The sequence below is a fragment of the Colossoma macropomum genome, unplaced genomic scaffold (genome assembly GCF_904425465.1).
Source record: "Colossoma macropomum unplaced genomic scaffold, Colossoma_macropomum, whole genome shotgun sequence".
NCBI classification, from domain to species: Eukaryota; Metazoa; Chordata; class Actinopteri; order Characiformes; family Serrasalmidae; genus Colossoma; species Colossoma macropomum.
This window is the reverse complement of record NW_023494806.1, coordinates 23,838,714-23,865,563: the sequence shown is the minus strand read 5'-3', so window position 1 is coordinate 23,865,563 and position 26,850 is coordinate 23,838,714. Positions and strand designations below refer to the sequence as shown.

Below are 26,850 nucleotides of genomic sequence, written 5' to 3'. Positions count from 1 at the left end.
CATGCAATACATCTTCATTAGCAGACTCTTCTAGACTGTTTACTGTTTTAAACAGAGACTTATGCGACTTTGCTTATTGTTACGCTGTGAGCTACAGGCCTGTATTCTAATGCTGAATCTTGGTATTACAAAATATTGTAAAATTATTCAAGAATATAAAGTATTTGAAAGTGTTATTACTGTCATTGTGGGCTAAAAGAAGTGAGTTATAACATATGTTTTATATGATTTGTAAACCTGCAGTCTGTACACTAACTCACTAATTCTTAGTATAATAATAATAATGGTAATAATAATAACAATAATGCTCATTTGACAACCACATTATATATGTTTAAATGCACCTAAGACTTCAAGGAAACTACAGAAGACTAAAAATTAAAAATAAAAACAAAAGGTACGAAAAAAGCTACATAAACAATATAAAGTATTATATACTATAGTAGTATATATGATAATAGTGAAGGAAAGTCATCAGCAGGTTATGCAGTAAAATGAACTAGACCTGAATAAGTCTTGTCTCGAATTGCTCCCTACCTCCTGTATAGTGCACTATGTGATTTATTTATGAAATTTCTGGTTTCTCCACCCAAACAGTTCACAATATGTCCAGTAGGACCCGTAACTGAATCCCGAATGACTCTTAGTTAGACATATTAAGCACTATTTGAGCGCAGGAGGCGGTTAATGTACCCATGTAGTGCACTGGGTAGTGAGTAGGGCTCCATTTGAGATTCAGCCACAGTCACGTTCAGTCAGCCAGCCTGCGCTGCGCCCCTCCGTACAGCGGGCGGCGCTGCTCCGCTGACAAACTCTCACCGAGTGACGTCGGTTTGTTTTGAAAGGAGAAGCGGAACGGCAGCAGTGAAGTTCGGAGAAAGTGAATAAAAGCAGAGCAGACATGATTAAATACTGATTTAGGGAAGCAGCGGCTCTGTGGACGGAGGGTTGTTGGGGGTTTAAGAGGAGAAATGTGTCTAAAATGCTGTGTTTCCAGTTAAACTCTCTCGTTTCCCTCCTGATGGTGGTGAATCTGCGCTCAGTCTGCGGCTCCTCAGTGCAGGTCTCAGTTAGAGCGGATAAACCAGTCAGAAACCTCACCCACTTCTGGAGGAGCACTGGATTCTGGTCTGGACCCATTTTATACTAGATAATGTAGATAAACCCTTTAATGCATGAGTTAGAAACTAATTACACACACACACACACACACATAGGTTATATATATTTATACACACACACACACACATAGGTTATATATATTTATACACACACACACACACATAGGTTATATATATTTATACACACACACACACACACAGGTTATATATATTTATACACACACACACACATAGGTTATATATATTTATACACACACACACACACATAGGTTATATATATTTATACACACACACACACACACAGGTTTTATATATATACACACACACACACACACGCACACACAGGTTTTATATATATACACACACACACACACATAGGTTATATATATTTATACACACACACACACACACAGGTTTTATATATATACACACACACACACACGCACACACAGGTTTTATATATATACACACACACACACACATAGGTTATATATATATATACACACACACACACACAGGTTTTATATATATATATATACACACACACACACACACAGGTTTTATATATATACACACACACGCACACACAGGTTTTATATACACACACACACACACACACATAATGTTATGCTTTTTCTAAATAAAAGGACAAGGAACAGAAATATATACAGGGTGTCCCAGAAAAACTGACATCATTTGCGGTGTGGGTATCTAAGTAACTACATATCCTGGGCAAACGAAATTAAATAGGCTTCATGTTGATCAATACAAGATTTATTTATCAAAATTCGAACAAGAAATTCAGAGGGATGTAGCTTATATAACCGATTTCACAAATGTAATATCTTACGATACTGGTGGTCGTCCAGATCCCTTTGCCCACAGACAGCCTTCCTCTTTGACTTTTTTGTGCCACGTCCAAATCTGCTTTTCCAGTTGGTGCATTTTTATTGAATTCTCTTGAAAATGCGCGCTGGACACTCTTTTGACTGTGTTCGAGCATTTTCTAACACACAAAATGCCTGTTTCATTCACTCTTCAACCTGAAAAAAACTGGCTGGTATTAAACTATGAAATGATGTCAATTTCTTTGGGACACCCTGTATTTTAAAGTATAAGAGAAAATATAGGGGGTACTTTGCATTTTGTTGCCATATGACAACAGAAATTGACGATATACAATCTGCAGATCATGCAGTGAGGATAAACCAACACACAGGAATACAGACAGCAATGTGAAAGTAATAACATGTGAAAATGATGTTAAACTAGTAGACTCCACTGTGTCCAATGGCAGTACACTTAAAGCCTTTAGTTTCCCAAAAAGTGACTTTTACATTTTAAAACATAAAAAAGTAATTGTTGCCATATGGCAACCATAAAGGATTAGATCAACTAACATTTCCATCAATGTTAGTCAGTGATATTGTTAATATTTGTATATTATTGTTATAATATTGGTAGCTATAAAGTGATTTTTTAAAAAAGTAAAAAAAAGGATTGTCATTTACATTGATGTTAGTAATAATGTTCATATTTGCATATTTGTATAATATTGGTAGCTATAATGTGATAAAAAAAAATAAAGTAACAAAATCATTATTAAAAAATGTAATTGTTGCCGTATGGCAACCACAAAGGATTAACGTTTAAATGGATATTAGTCGTAGTAATATTTGCATATTATTTTTATAACATTGGTAGCTATAATATGTTGTTTTTTTTCTGTAGCCCCCCTCAGCCCCATGAAGACTCGCCCCACTATGACCTCAGTAAGGACCAGCAGCTGAATCTGGCCCTGATCGGCTCCACCCCTCACTCTGGACTGCAGCAGGTGCGGATACACTGGATGCTGGAGCTCATATCAGCACGGTAAAACACCAGAGAGCACAAGTATATTTGTGTACTTTGAACCCTGAAATAAACAGCTTTGTTCTGGTTGTTCTGATTTAAAAAAACTAACTGAAACCAGTTCTACGCTGATTGGGTCACGTTTAATAAGCACCTGTTTTGTGTGTGATGTTACTGCAGGATTGTTAATGGAGAATTTCACTATAACTTCACTTACCTGGACCAGCTGATTGACCTTCTCTACCAGAATGGACTCAAGCCCGGTGAGGAATCTCTGACTCAGCTAATAATAACCATAATAATGCGTACATAAGTATATAAATATGCCATAGAAATAAACTTATTCCTACCAGTATTAGTTACACTAACACCAGTATTAAAATTAGTATAATTGATGTTATTATTGAAATCCTACTATTTATATAAATATATATATAATGTATAATAACATAATATAAATATATAACCATATATATTCATATAAAGTTATTATAAAATAATAATATCAGATATAAATATAGATTTTTAAAATGGAATTTATTATAAATATATTTATAAATGTTATTTTATATTAAGTGTGAATAAATGCATATAAATAAACAAATACTTCAATGAAAAACACTAATAGAACAGTATTATGTAAAGTATGTTAGGAGCAAAATTTTGAATTGTGATGGAAATACACGGAGCAGGACTCTTATTGTGGAAACAGTTAATAGTGAGAAAATATGGAGGTTTAAAATTTAAAGATGGTTTAACTGTTTTACAGGTTTTGAATTGATGGGCAGCGTCCAGAACACCTTCAGTGACTTTGAGGATAAAGGTCAGGTGGTGGAGTGGAGACGGCTGGTTTACCTCATCGCTACCAGATACACAGGTGAGTTTAGGAGGAACGCGGAGAGATCTTCACCTCAGAGATGATGTAGATGATTCTGAGATGATGGAGATGAGTCTGAGACAATGATTCTGAGAGGACGCAGATGATTCTGAGAATGTTTTTGATTCTGAGATTGGATGATTTTCAGATGATGTAGATGATTCAGAAAGGATGCAGATGATGCAGATTATTCAGAGACTGCGTAGATGATTCTGAGATGAAGCAGATGATTCTGAGACAATGACTCTAAAATGAAGTAGGTGATTCTGAGACTGTAGATGATTCTGAGACTGTAGATGATTCTGAGACTGTAGATGATTCTGAGACAATGACTCTAAAATGAAGTAGGTGATTCTGAGACTGTAGATGATTCTGAGACTGTGTAGGTGATTCTGAGACTGTAGATGATTCTGAGTTGATGTAGATGATTCTGAGACTGTGTAGATGATTCTGAGACTCTGTAGATAATTCTGAGACTGTGTAGGTGATTCTGCGACTGTGTAGATGATTCTGAGATGATGCTGAGATAATGCAGATGATTCTGAGTTGATATAGGTGATTCTGAGACTGTGTAGGTGATTCTGAGACTGTGTAGATGATTCTGAGACCTTGTAGATGATTCAGAGACAGCATAGATGATTCTGAGACTGTGTAGGTGATTCTGAATAATGTAGATGACTCGGGTTTACGCTGTGTCCTGTATAAACCTCTATATGTATGTGTGTGTAGAGAAATACGGCCTTGGCTTCGTCTCCCAGTGGAACTTTGAGACGTGGAATGAGCCGAACAATCACGACTTTGACAACATCACCATAACAATCCAAGGTAACACTGTATGAACATCACAGAAATTCAGCTGTATTTTAAATGATGTCATTATTTTAAGGACATAATGATACAAACAGTTGTGTGCAAAAATTTGGGCAAAAGTAAATTTGACATATTGGGAAAACTAAATATAACATAAAATGTGGCTTGTGCTAAAGTTATGGTACATTTTATATTTAATGTTTTATTCTTCTAGTATGTTATAATAAATGTAAATTGTGCACTACAAATGTACAAAAAATGTCATATTTAAGTGTGTAGTTCTCTGTAGAGGATGTGCTAACATATGGAAACATGGGTTTTCAAATGTTTGCATTAAACTGAATGTAATAAATTCATACATTTCTGAGGATGAGTTCAAATAACAGCACATGATTATACTAATAAGCAGCCATTCAATGAATCCACACTGGGTATCTATTTTATTAATGATGATATAAATGGTTGTGTGTTGTGTCCACTCCTGCAGGTTTTCTGAACTACTATGATGCATGTTCTGAGGGTCTGCGTGCGGTCAGTCCTTTATTAAAGTTCGGTGGTCCGGGGGATTCCTGCCATGACCCCCCACACTCCCCGTACTGCTGGGCCTTACTGGAGCACTGCTCCAACGGCACCAACTACTTCACCAGAGAGAGAGGAGTCCGGCTGGACTACATCGCCCTGCACAAGAAGGTCCTGCACTGACCACCTGCGTGTGTGTGTACATACAGAGGCTTTAAAAAGTGGGCGTGGCCTTCATTTCAGCTTTAAATTGAGTGCTACAGAAATCAGCAAACTTTTGATAGGTTATCAATTTTGAACTGTTGATGCTTTTCCAGTAGTTACCTAAAGTGCTGTAATATCAATAATAAATACCAACGTTTGAAAAGTCTAACATGCTTCAATATGGAGACATAAACTGATCAGGCATAACATTCTGACCACCTCCTCGTTTCTACACTCATTGTCCATTTTATCAGCTCCACTTACTATATAGGTGCACTTTGTAGTTCTACAGTTACAGACTGTAGTCCATCTGTTTCTCTGATACTTTATTAGCCCCCTTTTACCCTGTTCTTCAGTGGTCAGTACCCCCATGGACCCTCACAGAACAGGTACTATTTGGGTGGTGGATCATTCTCAGCACTGCAGTAACACTGATGTGGTGGTGGTGTGTTAGTGTGTGTTGTGCTGGTGTGAGTGGATCAGACACAGCAGTGCTGCTGGGCTTTTTAAACCCTGTGTCCACTCACTGTCCACTCTATTAGACACTCCTACCTTGTCGGTCCACCTTGTAGATGTAGAGTCAGAGACGATAGCTCATCTGCTGCTGCACAGTTTGTGTTGGTCATCCTCTAGTCCTTCATCAGTGGTCACAGGACGCTGCCCACAGGACGCTGTCGGCTGGATATTTTTGGTTGGTGGACTTTTCTCAGTCCAGCAGTGACACTGAGGTGTTTAAAAACTCCAGCAGCACTGCTGTGTCTGATCCACTCACACCAGCACAACACACACTAACACACCACCACCACATCAGTGTTGCTGCAGTGCTGAGAATGATCCATCACCCAAATAGTACCTGCTCTGTGAGGGTCCATGGGGGTCCTGACCACTGAAGAACAGGGTAAAAGGAGGCTAACAAAGTATCAGAGAAACAGATGGACTACAGTCTGTAACTGTAGAACTACAAAGTGCACCTATATAGTAAGTGGAGCTGATAAAATGGACAATGAGTGTAGAAACAAGGAGGTGGTCAGAATGTTATGCCTGATCCGTGTAGAAGCCCACTGTAAACAAAATAATAATTCTTTGAAAATATTAATGCATCTAGCGTTAATGGTTCAAAGATAATGCCCACTTTTTAAAAACTCTAAATCTCACAAACAAATTAAGATAAAAGCCTCAGATTTCAGTGATTTATTTATCATTACTGAACATACGAAGCAAATCTGAGGTGGCCAGACGAGACACTTTTCTGAAATCTGATTTTAGGCTGATTTATTTTATAGGGTGGAAACAACACGTTGCCGATCCTGCAGCAGGAGGTGGCCACAGTGCAGGAGATCCAGCGTCGATTTCCTCTTTTCCGCACTCTCCCCATTTATAACGACGAGGCTGATCCGCTGGTGGGCTGGAACAGACCCCTAGCCTGGAGGGCCGACGTCACCTATGCAGCCATGGTGGTCAAGGTGCACATATACACTTACCTGATCCAGAAATACATTAAGGTTAAGCCTAGACATGGATTTCCACTGAAGGAATCTCATTAAAGGAAAATTAAGCCTTAGATGTGTATTTGATTATAGAACACTGACTTATACCCAAGAATTTGATCCATTCTTTTATCCTCATTATTTGTTTGCAGTTAAAAGTCAGTAATTGGTGCTGTATAATGTTTATATGATCCACATAGTCATTCTGACAGACTGTAATACACTACAGGAAGTGTAGGGGGCAATATGGCTTCTACTGTTTCATTTAAAAAGCTCTATAATGTTCATATGATCCACACAGTCATTCTGACAGACTGTAATACACTACAGGAAGTGTAGGGGGCGATATGGCTTCTGTTGTTTTATTATTATAACAATAATCACCTGTTGCAGCTCTGTTAGAGGTTGTGAGTGCAGAAGGCGAGGCTTTCATAATAAGATCTTTGCATTAATACAAATTGGAGAATCTAAGCGCTTCTGTGTTTGATATCTAGGTGTTACTGATTTTTTAATAATTGATTATTCACTGATTGTTGTTTATTTAAACCTCCGTATATTCCTTTGTTTAATTATGTCCTGTTTTTTTCTGTAGGTAATCTCTCAGCATCAGGACCTGCTCATTGCCAGTAAAAACAACAGTATTAATTACTCGTTGCTTAGCAACGACAACGCCTTCCTTAGTTACTACCCCCACCAGTTTACTCAGCGCACCCTCACAGCCCGTTTTCAGGTCAACAACACCCGTCCACCCTACGTCCAGCTTCTACGGAAACCCGTCCTCACAGTCATGGGCCTGCTGTCTCTGTTAGGTGGAGTGTTTTGTCATTTTTTAAATATTTTTAATAGAAGGAATCACACAAAATGCTAACTAGGCAAAGGACAAATCAAAGCTTTTAGCAACCAGTTAGCATGCTATCATAGGCAGAAAGCTCTTTGCTGGCCACATAGCCCAAATATTTCACCCTGCCAAGACATGTTTGGAGTCTGTTTACTTTTAGCACTGGAGCTATAAAGCTAATGTAGCTAATAAATAATAGAAGCTAATTAGGCATTTAGCATGGTCCTAACTGCAGGCCTAAATCATCACACACCGTCCTCAAACTGTGTGGAGTTCTTCATTAATCGCTAATAGACTTCACTGTGTTGTTTCTGACACTGTATAATTCACTGTTACCTATAAACATTACGGTCAGTTTATGCTTATTTAAGAGAATGTTGTGGAAGTGCAGGTGAGCAGCAGGTGGAGGCCCAGGTGTCTGGAGGTTCCCAGGTGGACAGTTCAGTTGGTGTGCTGGCCAGCGTCCACCTGCCCAGGATTCCACACACAGCAGACAGCTGGCAAAGCGCAGTGCTTCTGTACAACAGCAGAGACAACTTGACTTCCAACAGCTCTGACATCGTCACCCTGCGCCTCACTGGAGCTCCAGCACAAACCGGTCAGTTAGGACACAGTCACACACACTAAATACACACCACTCAGTCACTACAGTCACACACCAGTCAGTCACCACACAGTCAACACACACCAGTCAGTCACCACACAGTCAACACACACCAGTCAGTCACCACACAGTCACATACACAGTCAACACACACCAGTCAGTCACCACACAGTCAACACACACCAGTCAGTCACCACACAGTCAACACACACCAGTCAGTCACCACACAGTCACATACACAGTCAACACACACCAGTCAGTCACCACACAGTCACATACACAGTCAACACACACCAGTCAGTCACCACACAGTCAACACACACCAGTCAGTCACCACACAGTCACATACACAGTCAACACACACCAGTCAGTCACCACACAGTCACATACACAGTCAACACACACCAGTCATCACCACACAGTCAACACACACCAGTCAGTCACCACACAGTCAACACACACCAGTCAGTCACCACACAGTCACATACACAGTCAACACACACCAGTCAGTCAGAACACAGTCACATACACAGTCAACACACACCAGTCAGTCACCACACAGTCAACACACACCAGTCAGTCACCACACAGTCAACACACACCAGTCAGTCACCACACAGTCACATACACAGTCAACACACACCAGTCAGTCACCACACAGTCACATACACAGTCAACACACACCAGTCATCACCACACAGTCACACACTCAGTCAACACACACCAGTCAGTCACCACACAGTCACATACACAGTCAACACACGCCAGTCATCACCACACAGTCACACACTCAGTCAACACACGCCAGTCATCACCACACAGTCACACACTCAGTCAACACACGCCAGTCATCACCACACAGTCACACACTCAGTCAACACACGCCAGTCATCACCACACAGTCACACACTCAGTCAACACACGCCAGTCATCACCACACAGTCACACACACAGTCAACACACACCAGTCATCACCACACAGTCACACACTCAGTCAACACACGCCAGTCATCACCACACAGTCACACACTCAGTCAACACACGCCAGTCATCACCACACAGTCACACACTCAGTCAACACACACCATTTATCACCTCACAGTCACACACACACACAGTCAACATACACCAGTCAGTCACTACAGTCATCACACACCAGTCATCTCACAGTCACACACGCAGTCATCACACACCAGTCAGTCATCTCACAGTCACACATACAGTCATCACACACCAGTCAGTCACCACACAGTCACACACACCAGTCAGTCACCACACAGTCACACATGCAGTCAACACACCAGTCAGTCACCACACAGTCACACACGCAGTCAACACACACCTGTCAGTCAACACAGTCACATGTGGTCAACACACACAGTCAGTCACTAAACAGTCACACACACACAGTCAACAAACACCAGTCAGTCACTACACAGTCATATACTGTCCCAGTCAGTCACTACACAGTCATATACCGTCAGTACACACCAGCCAGTCACTACACAGTCATATACCGTCAATACACACCAGTCAGTCACTACACAGTCATATACTGTCCCAGTCAGTCACTACACAGTCATATACCGTCAGTACACACCAGTCAGTCACTACACAGTCATATACCATCAGTACACACCAGTCAGTTGCCATACAGACGATGGTGTTGGGTTTTGTGCTGTAGGTTTGATAATGGTGGTGTTTTTTGATGGTGGTTTCCACTGTAAGGCCGTAGATGAAATGTTGTTGATGTTATACTCCAGGTTTGATGTATGTAACTCACTACATGGACAATAAGGTGACCAACCCGTATGAGCTGTGGAGACAGATGGGCAGCCCAGATTTCCCTACAGTCCAGCAGTTTACACAGCTCAGGAGCCAAGAGGTAACACACACACACACACACACACACACACACACACACAAACACACACACAAACACACACACACACACACACACAAACACACACACACACACACACACACACACACACACACACACACACACACATACAAACACACAAACACACACACACACACACACACACATACAAACACACAAACACACACACACACACAGACTGCGATTACTTTTTAAAGCCTTTTTTTCAGTATAACACTTAAGTGTCAGAGTATCATAAGATGAATCAGATATTTTAGAATATCATTTTCAAGATTAGTTCTTAGAAATGTTCTGAGAGAAAAGATCGTTGTAAAGATGCTTTTTTTAATCTATTTTAGTTTTTTCTTAATTGTAAGTTGTGAAATTGTAAAAGTGAAAGGAGAAAAGCATGTTTGAGAAGGTTTTATTTAACGTAGTGGTTTTGTGTTCAGGACGCTGAGAGGGAGGGGCCTTTCCCGTTTCCAGCTCAGGGTGCTTTAACTCTGACAGTAAAACTGCCCATTCCATCCGTCCTGCTCATCCACGTGTGTGCCCGCTCCACACTCGCACCTGACCAGGTGAGCACACCCAGGGAACAAACTTCAATGTGCCATTTTTCTGCTAATTTTAGTGCACAATTTCTATTTATTTGCATTTCACATATTGGAACAGAAAAAAAATGTGCTAGAACTTTTGCACAGGCCTTATTTTATGTTCTCTTTTTTTAATTCGGCAAATAAAGAGTAACTGTGCATTAAAATGCCCAAACGTTCGCATGTTCTGTGCTCCAGAACAACCAGCAGGCTAGAAACACAGGCAAGCAGTGCTAAATGTTGTGGTTTAAGCTTCCATTACTTGCTAGCTATATTAGCCTTGTAGCTCTGGTGCTAAACCTAAAGAAGAACCTCAGACACTAAACCTCTCGGCTGATCGACTACATTTGGGGTAAGAGGGGAAACGGACACTGTAAAACTGATTTCCCACCAAACCGTCACTCTTTAAGCATGTTTAGACTGGATGTGTGAGTGGATGAAGTGTTTCTGTGTGTCTGCAGGTGAACGGCCTGCGCTTCGTCTCCATCACCACAGGCCAGGTCCTCATCGTCTGGAGGGATCAGTGCGTCGGCACAAAGTCAGAAACGTCCTGAAGATCATGAGATCCTTTATAGTTCTGCTCCTCAGACCTGCTGGTACCAATCTAAACCCTTTTTATTCATTTATTATGTTCTCAGGTGTATAAAGACGTATGAAGTGGAGTTTTCCAAAGACGGGACGACGTTCCACAGGATCAACTTCAGAGACACCATTTTCACATCGCACACTTTCTCACCAGGTAAACTCCCAGAAAGCTGAACCTGCGAATTATATATATATATATATATATATATATATATATATATCGCTGCTGTCAGAACAAACCCTCGCATCTCCAAATGTTTACAAGAGAAAGAAAAGGCTTAATTTTGAATGGAACTAGATTTTTTTCCAAGCACTTTTGGAGCATTTCTAGTGGTCCGTTCCGATGTATTAAACTCATTGTGGTTCTAATAAGATGCTGCTACTCTAAAACTCCATAGAAATTAATAAGGAGCTGTAAAAAATCAACATATTAGATGTGCACTCTTAAAAAAGTTTCTTCAAGGCTTCTTTAGTAAAGGAAATGGTTCTGTATAGAATTATGAACAGTCAGAGAACCCTCTGCATGATTCAAGGTTTCTTTGCATCATGGAAAGTTCTTCAGATTGATGGAGAATGTGCAGTAGATGGTTCTACATAGAACCTTTCTATTTAGGGTTCTATATAACACTGAAAAGAGTTCTTTTATTATTATAAGCTTGACATCAAAACAATAGAGGAACCCTTTTTAATGCTATATACAATCCTTTTCAAAAAGGTTCTTTATAGAACAATCTACAGCACATTCTCCATCAATCAGAAGAACTTTTCATGATGCAAAGAACCCTTTAATCATGCAAAGGGTTCTTTGAATGTTCTTTTTACGGTATTATTTTTCATTTAATAAGTTCCCCCCTCCGAAAAAAACTGATTTCTTCTGGTACCTTCTGGTGTCTGGCTTATTTTAATCTACACTGTATAAACGATTATTAATTATTATTGAACAGTATAGAGGTGGGCAATGTGGCAAAAATGTAATATTGCGATACTTTGAAAGTTTTCATGATATTGATTTAAAAATTATATGCAATAATTACTATAATGCACTTCAACATTTTGCTAAATCAGATTAAACAGGACTAATTATGCTCTCTTTGTAGTAAAACAAAGCAGTTTGAAAGTATTTTTAAATACTGACGATATCCACAATATCCTTGGTGTTCCAAACATATAATGTAGGAATTATTTACAAACATATCTGCTTTTGAAATCTGGCCACGAGGATAGTAATGATATTAGAACTTGATTCTGGATGTTAAACTGTTTGTGAAATGTTCTGTGGTGTTGTTCCTCAGAGAGCGGGGAGGTGTGCGGGTTCTACAGGGTGAGGGCGGTGGATTATTGGGACAGAGCCGGTGAATATTCCCTCACTGAGAAATACACAGAGCTCTGCTGACGGACACATCTGACCAGCACACTGGATCAACTGAATCAGCATTAGTTTCATGGAGTTATAACTGTGAATGGGTCTACTGCCTTAACTTAACAACTCTGTTAAGAATTTGCAGTATTTGTTCTTCTGTTTGTTCATAAGGAAACATTTTCAGGCTACTTTTCTCCGCTGGAGTAACAATACTAGTCAACAAATGTATAAAGTAGCTAACGTTAGTTAACCACTAATGTTGACTAGTTATGTTGCTTCATATGAAGAAACTTGAAATGCATTTTGAAGAAAATGCACCAGTTTATAACTTCATACGTACAGACAGGATTATTTGGCTTTGTAGCACCAACGTTAGCGATCTGGCTTCCTTCTGCATTAGCCAGCTAGAAAAAAGCAAACAAATACATTCCATACTGTCCTGGTAGTTTTTCCACATGTTCCTCCCAGCTTCAAGATACATCATCAGAAGAGGGTTTTCCTAAACTCTCAACTAGAAACTCTTTACTCTCCACATACAGCAGCGCAGCAAAGGTCTGTAAACATGTTTTCAACAGAGGTAGTGATGGTTACATTTCTCACAATGACTTAAGTGTCCTTTTAACTTAGTGTCCTGCATTGTGGGAAACTATCATCTCAAAATCATGCTGGAATTTAATTTTAGTTTGAGAAATTAAGTGAAAAATATGCAGATGATTTTTTTCCCACAGTCACTTTTTGACTGTTACCTCACATTTCTCTGTTTTCTCTCTCCTCTTTGTGAATCTGCCTAAAACTGCACTTTATACCACCAAACTGCAGGCAATAACAGTGAGGGCGTCAGTACAGCTTTAATAAACACACATCTGATGAGACTCAGTGGGTGAACTAGATTTATTTATAAATACTCATAATAAACCATGTTCTGAGCCAACACTTCACACCTCATGATAGCCGAGTCAACAGAAAGTGAACTGAAAGAAAATTAACAACATTAAGAGCCTTTTTTATAGAATGTTCCAAAGAGGTTCTCAATCCAAGTCAATGGGACCATTTTCTGTTATTTGTATTCTTTGTGATGGTAATAGAGTGTTCTAGAGCGAAGGGTTCCTCAGAGGTGGGATCGGGAACCAGTACAGTTTCCCATCACTCAGACGACTCAAGGCATAAATCACATTTATACATGTTCATACGTGTTTACACAATTCTTAATGCGCTCTAATCAGGAGGCGTTTGTCCAGCGCGGCTGGTGGGAGGGAACGTGGCGAGTGGAAGGCAGAGGATAAAGAAATTGGCAGAGCAGAGAGAGAAAGACCTCCAGAACGGGTCCATAACAGACTTCACACCACAAACAGCTCACTTCAGGATCGTGTCTTCACTTGCTGTTGGAGAAACAAACAGAGAAACGAGAGTTAAACTGAGGAGAAGTGTAGACAGGCTGGTGGTTTGATGGTAATAAGGTATACTTTCTCAAATGTGCTGGGGTCGGATTCAGATGTCATACCAGGGTTCTGTCAGCCCCTCCGCCCACTGTTCACACATTTTTTAAATCTGCATTTCTCCCCGCTTCAGTTTCACCCCTTAATTTATTCTTCACCACTATCAGTGCCCTTCGATTGAGGCCCACGCTCAGAGGAAACGGGACATAATCGATTCAGCAAAGCGCGTCCCAAAGAACACTCGATTTGTCTGAAAATATGTTCTCTGTGCAAAAAGTGTTAAACAGGCTAATAAGAGCACTGCGCAGTGTTGGAACAGCGCAGTATGGAAAGTTTATCCAGACTAAAAAAGAAAGATAATGTTGAAACAATGTTCCAAATACTTCACTGAAAAATTCATTTAAGCAGAATTAGCTGATTAACTGACTGCAACGTATTGTTTTAGATTTTATGATCGAATGACCGCTGTCAGTGTCACTACACGGTAACCTGCCCTGTCAGATTTTATTCAGCATTATTAGGTGGATGTTTTGGTATTTATTGAATGCTGGATTAAAAATCGTGCACTACATTCATTTACTAAACATTACTAAAAATACACGAAAAACAGGACTTTTTAGTAGACTGAATTTGAAACGGGATGAAAATGATGTAGATGCTTTTACACAGGTTACAGTGTTTTCACCCAATATTTCTTAAAACGCTTCTATTACCATATACATGGTAATTTGTGGAGACAGGTGAAGGTATGAAAAAGATGGATACTGCCCAACTCTCAGCTGTTCTTTACCATGTTATTAGATCAGATACTGGCTTGGATTAAAGTACATGCACATATGAGGTTAGAGACTTAAAGCAACAGTTCGGACAAACATCAGACGTACACAATTTTCTGCTTTCCACAGATCAACCAAGGCATGTTTGTTGTCTGAAGTTTGTTTCGTTAGTTTTATACTGGAGTTACGACTCTAATGTAGATATAACCCCACCAATTAAAACAAGCAGCACACTGTGTGACGCTGTTACCTATAAAAAAAACAGAAAAGGTACCGACAGAATTCAGGCTCCAGGATGGCTGCTACTGTGTTTAGCCATGCTAATGGGCTTTTGTCCATGTTTACAGGTAACAGTGTCACACAAGGTCAGAAACCACATAATCAAGTCTATTAGAGATACTGAACACCTCCACACAGCTTGAGGAGTGTGCACTGATTAGGGGACGCAGTTAGCACCATGCTAATTGGTGGGGTATAAGCTTTCATTACTTTTTAGCGCCATTAGCCTCGTAACTCCGGGACTAAAACTAAAGAAGAAAATCTCAGATGGCAAGAACACGAGTTTGTGGTTTGGCAGGGTGATCTCTTACCCTCTGCAAGCTGCTTTGCGATCCGTTCTTTTTCCTCCCTCACTTTCTTCTCTTCCTCCTCAATCCGCCTCTCCTCCTCTGCGATGGGCTTCAGGTAATCTGAGGGAAAAAAAGGACTTAATTGGATCCGCTGAATTTGATCAACTGCCTTCAACACATGAAGGCTTAATTATGGCACATCCAGGTGACACTGAACTACTGTTTAAAGGGTTTTCAAATCCAAAACAGTTGAGATGTAAACAGAGTCGTTCAGAGTGGTTTGGTGTGAAACGCTCTGTTCTAGAGAAACTTACTGAGTCAGAATTGTTCACAGTGGTGGTGATAGGAACCAGACGTCCACCTCTAAAAGCTCCCTCACAGAAAGTTACTACATGAAATGGTTGTGAATTCACTGCCTGATGACTGAGACACTGTTTTACGATAGTTTTGACGCTGAAACCCATTCATGGTGGAGGGATACATGCAGGGCGCTGTGAGGCAAAATAGTCCCCAAAGAAAACTGATTATTTCAGATTTTCCACTGTTTTCCATCATCAACATTCCATATAAACTCAGAAGACTCGTGTAGGTTCACTGGTGGTTTTGGATAGTAAATAAAATGTCTATATTTGTGTTGTAGTCATGGCGACCCCTGGTTCCTATCACCACCACTGTAAAGACATGTGAACCATTTCACTCCAAACCACTCTGAATCTCTCTGCTTACACCACACACACTGAGTTATGGAGAAATATTTACAAACTAGTTCTAAATCTTTTTTTGGAGGTCCAGCTGCCGCGTACTGAGACACGTTGAGCTCTCCAGATTTCACCTTTGTCCTTCAGAGGCCGGTAACCTTCCTGAGCCTTTAACCTGCAGCTTTATAAAACTAAAAGGCTTTCAGCTCAATTAGATCCTGTAAACTCTAACCAACCCTCAGTCCTGCCTTACCACCAACTCAGCATTGGGTGCTGTACTGTACGAAGCTCAATGACCCAGACTGTCTCACCTATTTAACTCATTAACTGCCAACATAATGAGCCAAAGGACGTTCACAAGGCACAGACTGAAGGGACAAACTCTGACCGTCAAAGCTCAAATCCGGCTCAGTTTACTCATCAGAAACTCACCGTATCTCTTCTTGCCATAGAGGATTCCTACAATCAGCGCAGAGTATCTGGCTGTCTGTGAAACAAGAACAGTGCAGATCACACACAGCTCAGTCATTTAATATTACCTTAATAAACCACACACGCGGCTGAAGGTGGCTTCTTATTCTCCAGCTTCTTGATCGAATTTTCCGTTCCACCTTAAATACTGCAGTTATTATCACAACGCTCGAGGCGCCAGAACGTAACTGCGGGACTATTTAAGGTGGACCGGAGACTGGGAAATAAGAAGCTTCAGTTTTTCAGAATAATATCGTGAGTATTCATTAAAGGCTGAAAATGTTCGACTCCTCTTTTATTTTCGGTTTTTATTCGGTTCTCTGTTGTTATTACGCGCTTTGGTTCTGCCTTTAGCCGTTAGCATTTAGCTCACCTCTGACTGACAACAACGGAAAAAGGAACTTTATCAGAAGAAAGCGGCTCTTTAGCGTCGCCAGACTAAATGTGGAGTTATAATCTGTGTAAAATACCTTAATTAGAGGAGAAACCTGCACCGGAGGCACCATTTTATCCGCTTTAACTGCGCAGCCTGCAGAAGGTCAAACAGCAGCAGCAGCAGGAGAGACGGAGCCGTTAAGGGCTTCAACACACAGCAGCAAAACACACCGCGCCCCCTGCAGGACAGGGGTGCACACAGCCCGGTCACCTCTTCTATCTACACTCACAGTCCATCTCATCAGCTCCACTGACCACACAGTTTCACTCTGTAGTTCTACAGTTACAGACTGTAGTCCATCTGTTTCTCTGCATACTTTGTTACCCTGTTCTTCAGTGGTCAGGACCCCCATGGACCCTCGCAGAGCAGGTACCATTTGGGTGGTGGATCATTCTCAGCACTGCAGTGACACTGATGTGGTGGTGTGTGTGTTGTGCGAGTGGATCAGACACAGCGGTGCTGCTGGAGTTTTAAACACTGTGTCCACTCACTGTCCACTCTATTAGAGACAAGATACAAGGAGGTGGACTTAATGAAGAAGTGGCTGGTCATCATTTTATTCATTTTTTTCCCATAATCTATGTAGTAAACCATTATAACGGTGCAGTAAACATGTTATCCAGTATAAGCGCTGTTGCTGAAGTGAAGTTATGACTGCAGTAAAGGGAAAAAGTGAGGCTTTCTGAAGTAGCGAGGCTTTAATTTAAACTCATTTTAAAACCGGTGCACATTAGTGACACCTGGTGGTCAAAAGCATGAACAGCAGCTATGAGTCTCCTGGGTGTGGTTTTAGAATGAAAGTCCAAATTCTATTCGTCATTTAAAAGCATGTCACTCGCTTGTAAAGCAGTAAAGGTAATGAGTAACATAAACACGACACTGCAGATAAACATGATGAAAAGTTACGTCACCTTAGAGGCTGGTGTTTATAGCAGATCTCCTGACAAACTCATGCATAACCCACTGATAAACGTTATGACGTAAAAATGTGCTGGTTTCACACAAGCCCCCAAGCTTCGGTATGGAGGGTAACAACACTAGTGAAGGCACAACAACCGACTAGAATAGAAGAACAAAATTAGCAACTAAGGGGGCTTACCAAGTCCAGAGGGGCCATGAGGTAGTTATTACTTATCTTGAGATAACGAGTTAATTATCTTATGATCTCAAGATAACAAAATTGTTCTCTTGAGATAATGAGTAATTATCTTGTGACCAAAAGATAACAAAGCCGTAATCTTGAGATAATGAGTTAATTATCATGTGATCTCAAGACAACAAAGACGTTAGCTTGAGAACGTGAGTTAATTACCTTGTGATCTCAAGATAGCAACTTTGTTATCTTAAGATAACGAGTTAATTGTCTTGTGACCTCAAGATAACAAGGTTAAGATCTCAAGGTAACAAAGTTAAAACAAGATAACTCGTTATCTAAAGATGGGAATGAGATAATTAACTCGTGGCCACGACTTAATAAGGCGTGGGAACGAGATCATGCCTTACTAAGCTGTGCCCGTGCATTAGGATGGTGTGGCAATGACTTAATTATCGTGTTCCCATGTCTTACTAAGTCGTGGCCATGCATTATTTTTATTTATGCAGGATGTCACCAGTGGGGCTCGGTACCTCTCTGTACCTCCGTAGCTTTCTGACTTACAAACCTCATATTATGTACAGTTCTGGCACCGCAGCCTCATCATTTGACAGAATGTCTGTGTTTTTGTACAGAGATATTCTCTGACTACATTTCCCAGCATACATTTTGCAAAAAACATCAAACAATCATTGTGAATCCTCTAACAAAATATTGCTAGCATAGCCGCTGATGTGGAGGCTAATAAATGTAGATTCCAGTTACGTCGTCTGTCTGGTTTCTTTCTGCATTAGCCAGTTAATGGAAAAGACACATTTCATACAGCTCGTCCACAAGAATCCACCCAAAAGCCTTGTAGTTTTTCGATAGCTCCTCCCACCTTCAAGATACATCATCAGAAGGGAAGTTTTCTAATCTTTAATCCAGAAAATTTCACTCTAGAGGCCGCTGTGGGCAGATATAGCAATAGATACATTTTTCATTTTGGATCCATCACCTCTTTAAGAAATTACTAATGGAACTGAGGAAAGGCAGATTACTTCACTAATGTACTTGAGTGGATATATTACCACTTGAAAATAGCCAAGAAAGTACAGATCCATCAAAATGTACTTAAATACATGTAAATGTGTAAATATTTATGCAGTGAATACATGTCTGTATGTTGTGTTGGCTTACTTTTATGTGATTTGGTACTGAAAATGAGAGGAAGTTCGGCCAGTTTAAAAGAAAGACCTTTATTGTTTCGGATTTGTACAATTTAAGACAAACAGTCTACAACATACTGTACATACGATATGCAGTTTTAAGCAGTAATAGAAAAGTAAATGGCGTAAACAGTCAGTCAGCTCTTCCTTTACCACATCAGTGTGCTTTCGGCATCTTCAGTACTTCACAACTCGTACAACAGCAGTTTTTCACAGAAAATAGTGACAGTGCTGTGAGATTTGAAGACGAGGCCTTGTCTTTTGGCACTTGAGTGTGTTAATGTGATAGTGGGGGGAACGGTAGCTGGTTAATTAGCCAAGAAATGGCTTATTTCATTAGTTTTAGCCTGCAGGCTAATAGCAACCAAGTAAAGGAAGCTTAGTAAAAACAATTAGCATGATGCTAACTGGATGTAATCTGAAACCCAAACAGTGTGGAGTAGTTAGACCTGACTATGTGTTTTCTGACACTGTTATCTACAAACATGGACTAAAGTACGTTAGCATAGCTAACAACAGTGGCAGCCGTTATAAACTCTGATTTTTCTTCATGTTTCTAGATAAAAGTACATCAGAAACCACATAATAAGGTCTGTTAGAGATGACTGAAGCGTGTGCTGTTCGATACATGAAGCTAAGTGTGGTAAGTACCTGATAATTAGTACATAAAGATGATGCTAATGAGCTTTGTTTACTTGTTAGCTACATTAGCGTGTAGCTCCAGTGTTGAAACCAAAGCAGATCTTTTCAGACACTGAATGTATCTACATTTGGGGTAAAGAGGGAATCTTTAAAGGAGTTTAGGTCTGATTTTTCACCAATGTTTCATTCAGAGGCTTTCAGTGTTATTTAGGACAATGGATCTGTTATAGTATGACCCTCATATCTCTCTAGGAAGGACATACCAGTGTCCAGCCAGTGAGCATTTCAATGGCTTTAAAAATAAGGTGCTTGAAAAATTAAGGCAGTTTGTACGGATTTGTAGGTTGTTCTTTTTAACTGTTAAGAACCCACAGTTTCTATTAGCAAGAGCTTTGGTTTGGTTAGATATACTTCAGCTAACAGTGCGTCATTAACAGAACTAAAAAAGAGATATATTGACAATAAGCTGAGTTAAAAATGAGAGAGCAGAAGTTCCTTAAACAGCAATATTATTTTGTTAAAACAGAAACCAGGAATAACTGACCAATCTATGCTTCACCCACACAGGCTGACTTGTGTTACTTTTTACTTTTGTTTTCTGAGTACATGTAAAAGTTAATGTGCTCCTTCACAGCTACTGTGGTAGGATCAGGCATATTTTACAGGCTGTTGCTAAAAATCCATACGGTTTCTCATTAGGCTGAATGAATAATTGACTCTAAATGTAGGTATTGTGATATAAACTGAGTCTGTTCTACAGTTTCTCATTAGGTTGAATGAATAATTGACTCTAAATGTAGGTATTGTGATATAAACTGAGTCTGTTCTACAGTTTCTCATTAGGCTGAATGAATAACTGACTCTAAATGTAGGTATTGTGATATAAACTGAGTCTGTTCTACAGTTTCTCATTAGGCTGAATGGGATTTTTACCATATCTTCTTACAACAGTAGCTATGAAAAACACATTTGTGGGAGATGTTATTTACTCCTGGTACATATCTAGTAAGATTTTTTACAGTGTTGTCTTTGCTGGGTTTCTCACAGGTTATGATCCGTCCACACAGCAGCACTCAGCCAGTCTCCTCTGAGCTCTCTGCCTGAGCCGGAGTTTCCTCCTGAAGCCCAGCTCAACCGAGTCCTCGTGGGCCTTCAGCTTGGCGTAGTAGTCAGAAAACTTATTGAAGAGGATGGAGATGGGCAGCCCGTTGAGGATGATGCCAAAGGAGATGCAGCCAAAGGCAAATATTCGACCCAGCAGAGTCTCAGGGTACATGTCCCCATAACCCACTGTAGAAATACTGACCTGCAGGAACACAGAACATTTACTGCTTTTACGTGCACTTTATTACATACACCTACCTTTGCTTCCACTAACTGGACACTTTATTAGAAACACCCAGCTTGTACTTCCACTCACTGGCCACTTTATTAGAAACACCCACCTTGTACTTCCACTCACTGGCCACTTTAATTCATTACACAATCAGACGCTTCGCCTCATCCTGACCTCACTGTGGCACCAATAACCGTGATATGTGAAAGCTGTGAACGGCAGCAGGACAACGTTGATCTTTAAAAGCACAGCATTACTGTAGTCTTCACACACTCAGACCCTTGTACCGTTCACTTAAAGGTGTCTTTTGAGCTCATTCTTCCAGGCACAGTGTTCTCAGTTGTCTCAATCCTTCTTTAACCTTATCTTCCTCTTAAGTCTCCTCCTCTTCATCTAGACTGGCCAAAGTGGATTTAAATCAATTAAGGGCCATGGCCTTCACCTGGACTGACCTGATCTGAGCACTTCAGGGAAACACAGACAACTCTTACACTGGAACAATCAGATAGCAATGTGGAAAAGTCAGAAACCACCATTTATTTATTTAACTTACAGTCAATATGACATTAAGTACAAATTAGAAACATATATTTAACAAAAAATCACACAGAATGGGTGACTCAACAACTAAATCTAATCTCAGCTGTGTGAGTGTTCAGTGAGTGTCTCTTTCCCTTCATTCCAGCTTCCATTCTTTTCAGGAGACTCACTTTCAGTTCCTCAAAGAATCTGCAAACACGCCTCCAAAGTTCAGTCTTAGAAGTTGGTCGATCATTTCCTGCTTCTTACCATCTCAGTAATCCAATTACAAATGTAGGCCCATAAAAACCTCACTACAGCTCAGATGTTGGTCTTCTAGTGTAAATGTTCTTCTTTCATGTCTATTTTACTTTTCTCAGTGAGGTTCTTCTTGACAGCTACACATCCTTTCAGACCCATAGCGCTGAGTCGTCTTCTCACAGTGGAAGGATGGACAGAAACACCTGTGGATGTTTTCAGATCTGAAGCAGCTTGATTTTCTCCTCTCTCTCATAGATGAAAGTGCTGTTTATCTGATGGGGGCAGTTTTGGTGTCTACCAGCTCTTCCAGGAGGCACATTTTCTCTGTAGCTTTTAATCAGTTTTTGCATTCTAGTTTTGGAAACTTTGGACTTTGGACTCACTTATACAAGTAGATTATTTAAATCTAACCCCCTCACAAATATTTCCTGAATATGAAAAACTTGTACTTAATGGCTGTTAAACACTCAACAAACCATTTGCATTGTGAAAAGGTTCTTCAGATTGATGGAAATGTATTGAACATGCTTCTATATAGAACATTTTTGAAAAGGGTTCTATATAGCACCAAAAAGGGTTGGTCTATTATTACAAGCTGCACAGTGACATTGTAACAATAGTAGAACCCTTCTTGGTGCTATATAGAACTCTTTTTTAAAAATTCTATATAGAACCATATTCAACACATTCTCCATCAATCTAATTATGCAGTACTCTTTTCTGTTTCAGTTTCTTTTCTGAAGAACCCTTGAAGAACCATCATTTTTAAGTGTGTAGTGTGTTTGTGTAATGCTGTTTGAGAGTAGTACACTTACAGAACAGGTATTAAGGGAGTTGTGCCCAAGTGTACTTTTGGAAACCCTGCAGACTGAGTTTATTTTCCAGCCCTAATCTAATACACTTGATCCAGGTAATCAAGGCTTTCTGGAGCACCTGCATGTTCCAGCTGACAAGAGTTTCCATCACAAGTTTACTCTTGCATTAATACTTTACCTGCTAATGTCCTGTGAACGACTAAAAAACAGAATAGCCCTGCAAAATGTCCAGAACGCTTTACTCCAAATGTACAACCCCAATTCTAAAAAAAGTTGGGATGCTGTGTAAAATGTAAATAAATGGAAATAAAAACAGAATGCAATGATTTGCAAATCTCATAGACCCATATTTTATTCACAATAGAACATAAAACACACATCAGATGTTGACATTTTACCATTTCATGAAAAACATTAACTCATTTAGAACTTGATGGCAGCAACATATCTCAAAAACGTTGGGACAGGGGCAACGAAAGGCTAAGAAAAAAGTGGTACTAAAAAACAGCTGGAGGAGCAATCTGCAACTAACTCACATGACTGGGTATAAAAAGAGCATTTTAGAGAGGCAGAGTCTCTCAGAAGAAAAGATGGGCAGAGGTTCACCAATCTGCAAAAAACTGTCTAAAAATTATGCAACAATTTCAGAAAAATGTTCCTCAACGTAAAAATTGCAAAGACTTTCGATATCCCACCATCTACAGTACATAATATCATCAAAAGATTCAGATAATCTGGAGAAATCCCTGTACGCAAGGGTCAAGGCCAACAGTCAATATTGGACGCTCTTCAGGCCCTCAGACGGCACTGCATTAAAAACTGATTCTGTACTGGAAATCACTGCATGGGCTCAGGAACACTTCCAGAAATCACTGTCTGTAAACACAGTTCGTTGTGCAATCCACAAATGCAAGTTAAAGCTGTACCATGCAATGAAAAAAACACATATAAAAAGGATCCGGAAACGCCGCCAACTTCTCTGGGCCCAAGCTCATTTAAAATGGACTGAGGCGAAGTGGAAAAGTGTCCTGTGGTCCAATGAATCAAAATTTGAAATTCTTTTTGGAAAAAATGGACACCTTTGGCATCCTCCAGGCTAAAGAGCTCCCAGCTTGTTATTAGCACACAATTCAAAAGCCAGCATCTATGATGGTATGGAGGAGCATTAGTGCACATGGCATGGGTGTCTTGCACATCTGTGAAGGCATCACTAATGCTGAATGAAATATACATGTTTTGGCCACATATGCTGCCATCCAGACGATGTCTTTTTCAGGAAAGGCCTTGCATATTTCAGCAAGGCAATGCTAAACCACACTAGCATCCACCACAACAGCATGGCTTCTCAGAAGAAGAGTACGGGTGCTGAACTGGCCTGAACTGGCCTGCAGTCCAGATTTCCAAATCATTGTATTAAAATGTATTTATTTACATTTTATTCAGCATCCCAACTTTTTTGGAATTGGGGTTGTAGTTGATCAGCTAAGACATGTGTCAGTTTTAGCAGTGGGGCTATGAGGCTAAAAACAATAACAAGTAATAGAGTCTTATATCCAAAAAGTTAGCATGGTGCTAACTGCATGCCATCATGACATACATGTCTCATACCATGAGGAATTGTTACGCAAGCTCTAATAGACTTGATTTTGTGGTTTCTGAAACTGTATGACATTCTATACAAATCTTGAAGCCTGAATTTTGTCTGTGTTGTTGTCCATTGGCATTCGGTTTGGACCATGCTAATGGGTAGGGCATAAGCTTTCATTACTTGTTAGCTAAATTAACCTTATAGATGCAGGGCTAAAAAATAAAGAAGCAAACTAAATATGTCTTGAACGATTGGCTTTATTTCAGGTAAGCCTTATTTAAATCTTAAACAGTAATAGCTGTAATGTACTTACTGTGGCCCACCACCAGGCGTGAGGGATGCTCGTGAAGTTGGTGTTCGGCAAATCATGCTCTGCAGAGTACACCATAGCGGAGAAGATGAAGATGCCCAGGGCGATGAAGAGCAGTAGGCACCCAACCTGCTGGTAGCATTGCCGCAGGGTGAAGCCAAAGGCCCTGAGGCCTGTAGAGTGGCGCGCTAGCTTCAGGATGCGAAAGATCCTGAGTAGCCTCATTACTCGCAGCACCTGGCCTATGCGCCCCACCATGTTCATGTCTGCAGCGTGCTTGCCATAGTTGTCACTTGCGATCCATTCCAGTGCTAACTGCAGGTACTGGGGCAGGATGGCTAGGAGGTCCACAGTGTTCATTGCACTTTTAGCAAAACTAGCTAATTGAGGCGTTGAGATCAGGCGCAACAGGTATTCCACAGTGAAAAAGGATATGCACACAGTCTCTACATGTACCAAGTGAGTCTTTCCACTCAACTCGCCATTGGGAGAAAGATACTCCATATCCTCCACTGTGTCCAGAGTCATGGACACCAGGGATGCTAGCACACATATGCTAGAAAACACAGCCATTAGCTTCGCTGGGATTGAAGAGACAGGATTCTCCATCAAGTTCCAGATTTTTTTTCTTGCTTTGCCCAAAATCATTCCTTCAAAGGCCTCTTCATGTTCCTCAATCTCCAGCTCAGCCTCCAGCTCCCGCTGGACCTTGAGTTGTTCCTCCATCTCATCGTTTCGCTCTTCGAAGGCGATCCGGCAGCAGCGGTGTGCCATTTTGACCCTAACCCCCCAGTATCCAATCTCTTCCAAAAAGTTCCTTGGGCACAGTTCATCCCTGATCCACAAGACACCTGTCCTGTAGAAGTTGAAGATGCTATTGAACACATCCGGGTCCCGGTCAAAGAAATACTCGTCATCTTTCACCACATAGTCATCACACAAGTCCAGCTTGCCGCCTGGATCTGTGCAGGCGGCTAGCTGGCCGATCCGACTCTTGGGGAACCTCGCTGCCATCTTGTAGGTAATCTGGTACGACTTGCCTCCAACATTGATGTTGAGGGCACGGTGTCTCATGGGTGAAGGAATGTGAGGCTGAGGATCTGGTGGCTTTTCTTCCTCTTCATCGTCAGCGTAAAGGTCATAAATATCACCTAGAGAGTTCCACTGCCTGACCGCATTGTCCTGGGCAAAGGGGAAAAGGCTGTCCTTGGATTCCGGTTCTGATGGAATCTTGCAGCTGGGAAAAAGGCTTTGCCTCCGGAACATCCTGAAAGCCTGCTAAAGTCAGGAATTCCGGTCATTCCTCATGTGGAAATCCAAAACTAACTCTCAGGCTAATTTCCAAGAAACTAACCTCTTAAACTCCTCCGTCAACAATGCACACTTCAAGGAGTCCCATGAGCAGTAGCTGGGTTTCTGGGACAGGCAGCAAACTGCCCACTCCACTGTCCAATAAACAAACAGATAAACAGTTACTATGAATGTATCCTGGCTGGATAGAAACTTCCTCGGTTCTTTTAACCACACCAAATGTTCAGAGTCCCAAGGACTATCTCATAAATAAATAGATAAATGAATGTAATAAGTGTACCTTCACCGGACATGAACCTGCTCCGAGCTTCCAGCCATGCTGCAATCTCTGACTCTACTGTCTGGGTTCACATGTGTGAGGGAGTATTACAGAGACTTAATGCTGCCGTATTTAAAGCAGGAGGAGGTCAGAAGAAGGCAGGGTTGCCCGACCAGTGGCACTGATGACTCAGAGCCAACTTGGACGTTTTAAATGTTAATGCTAATTATCCTGCTGTAAGCCTCTGCCCCTCTGTGACGTACCTGGGGATTCCTGTCTCCTTTTGACTGATCCAGGAGTTGCTAGAACTGTGCGTAAAAGCCATTTCATCACAAACAAAATATCATGTATGAGCACTGACTCTCATATGTTTGGTAATGAGTCTGTAGAC

The 26,850-nt window shown here is 40.6% G+C and overlaps 2 protein-coding genes and 1 long non-coding RNA gene across 3 annotated transcripts; 1 reads left to right on the top strand and 2 right to left on the bottom strand.

Moving 5' to 3' along the window:
* Nucleotides 1-832: 832 nt before the first annotated feature.
* Nucleotides 833-13,603, top strand: idua (alpha-L-iduronidase). The gene is made up of 14 exons (XM_036598097.1): nucleotides 833-1,128; nucleotides 2,853-2,993; nucleotides 3,153-3,235; nucleotides 3,742-3,849; nucleotides 4,579-4,674; nucleotides 5,147-5,349; nucleotides 6,666-6,845; nucleotides 7,462-7,678; nucleotides 8,099-8,305; nucleotides 10,075-10,196; nucleotides 10,646-10,771; nucleotides 11,248-11,324; nucleotides 11,425-11,525; nucleotides 12,664-13,603. The coding sequence occupies exons 1-14, from the start codon at nucleotides 983-985 to the stop codon at nucleotides 12,762-12,764; spliced, it is 1,908 nt and encodes a 635-aa protein (XP_036453990.1). The 5' UTR covers nucleotides 833-982; the 3' UTR covers nucleotides 12,765-13,603.
* LOC118827004 lies at nucleotides 13,601-17,303 on the bottom strand. Its single transcript, XR_005008835.1, has 4 exons — nucleotides 17,152-17,303; nucleotides 16,643-16,697; nucleotides 15,534-15,632; nucleotides 13,601-14,110 (listed from the first exon to the last, which is right to left on the bottom strand). It is a non-coding gene; the product is annotated as an uncharacterized LOC118827004 (long non-coding RNA).
* Nucleotides 17,304-21,031: 3,728 nt separating this feature from the next.
* Nucleotides 21,032-26,174, bottom strand: kcnv2b (potassium channel, subfamily V, member 2b). Its single transcript, XM_036598105.1, has 2 exons — nucleotides 24,893-26,174; nucleotides 21,032-21,366 (listed from the first exon to the last, which is right to left on the bottom strand). The coding sequence occupies exons 1-2, from the start codon at nucleotides 26,153-26,155 to the stop codon at nucleotides 21,109-21,111; spliced, it is 1,521 nt and encodes a 506-aa protein (XP_036453998.1). The 5' UTR covers nucleotides 26,156-26,174; the 3' UTR covers nucleotides 21,032-21,108.
* Between the last annotated feature and the right edge of the window lie 676 nt (nucleotides 26,175-26,850).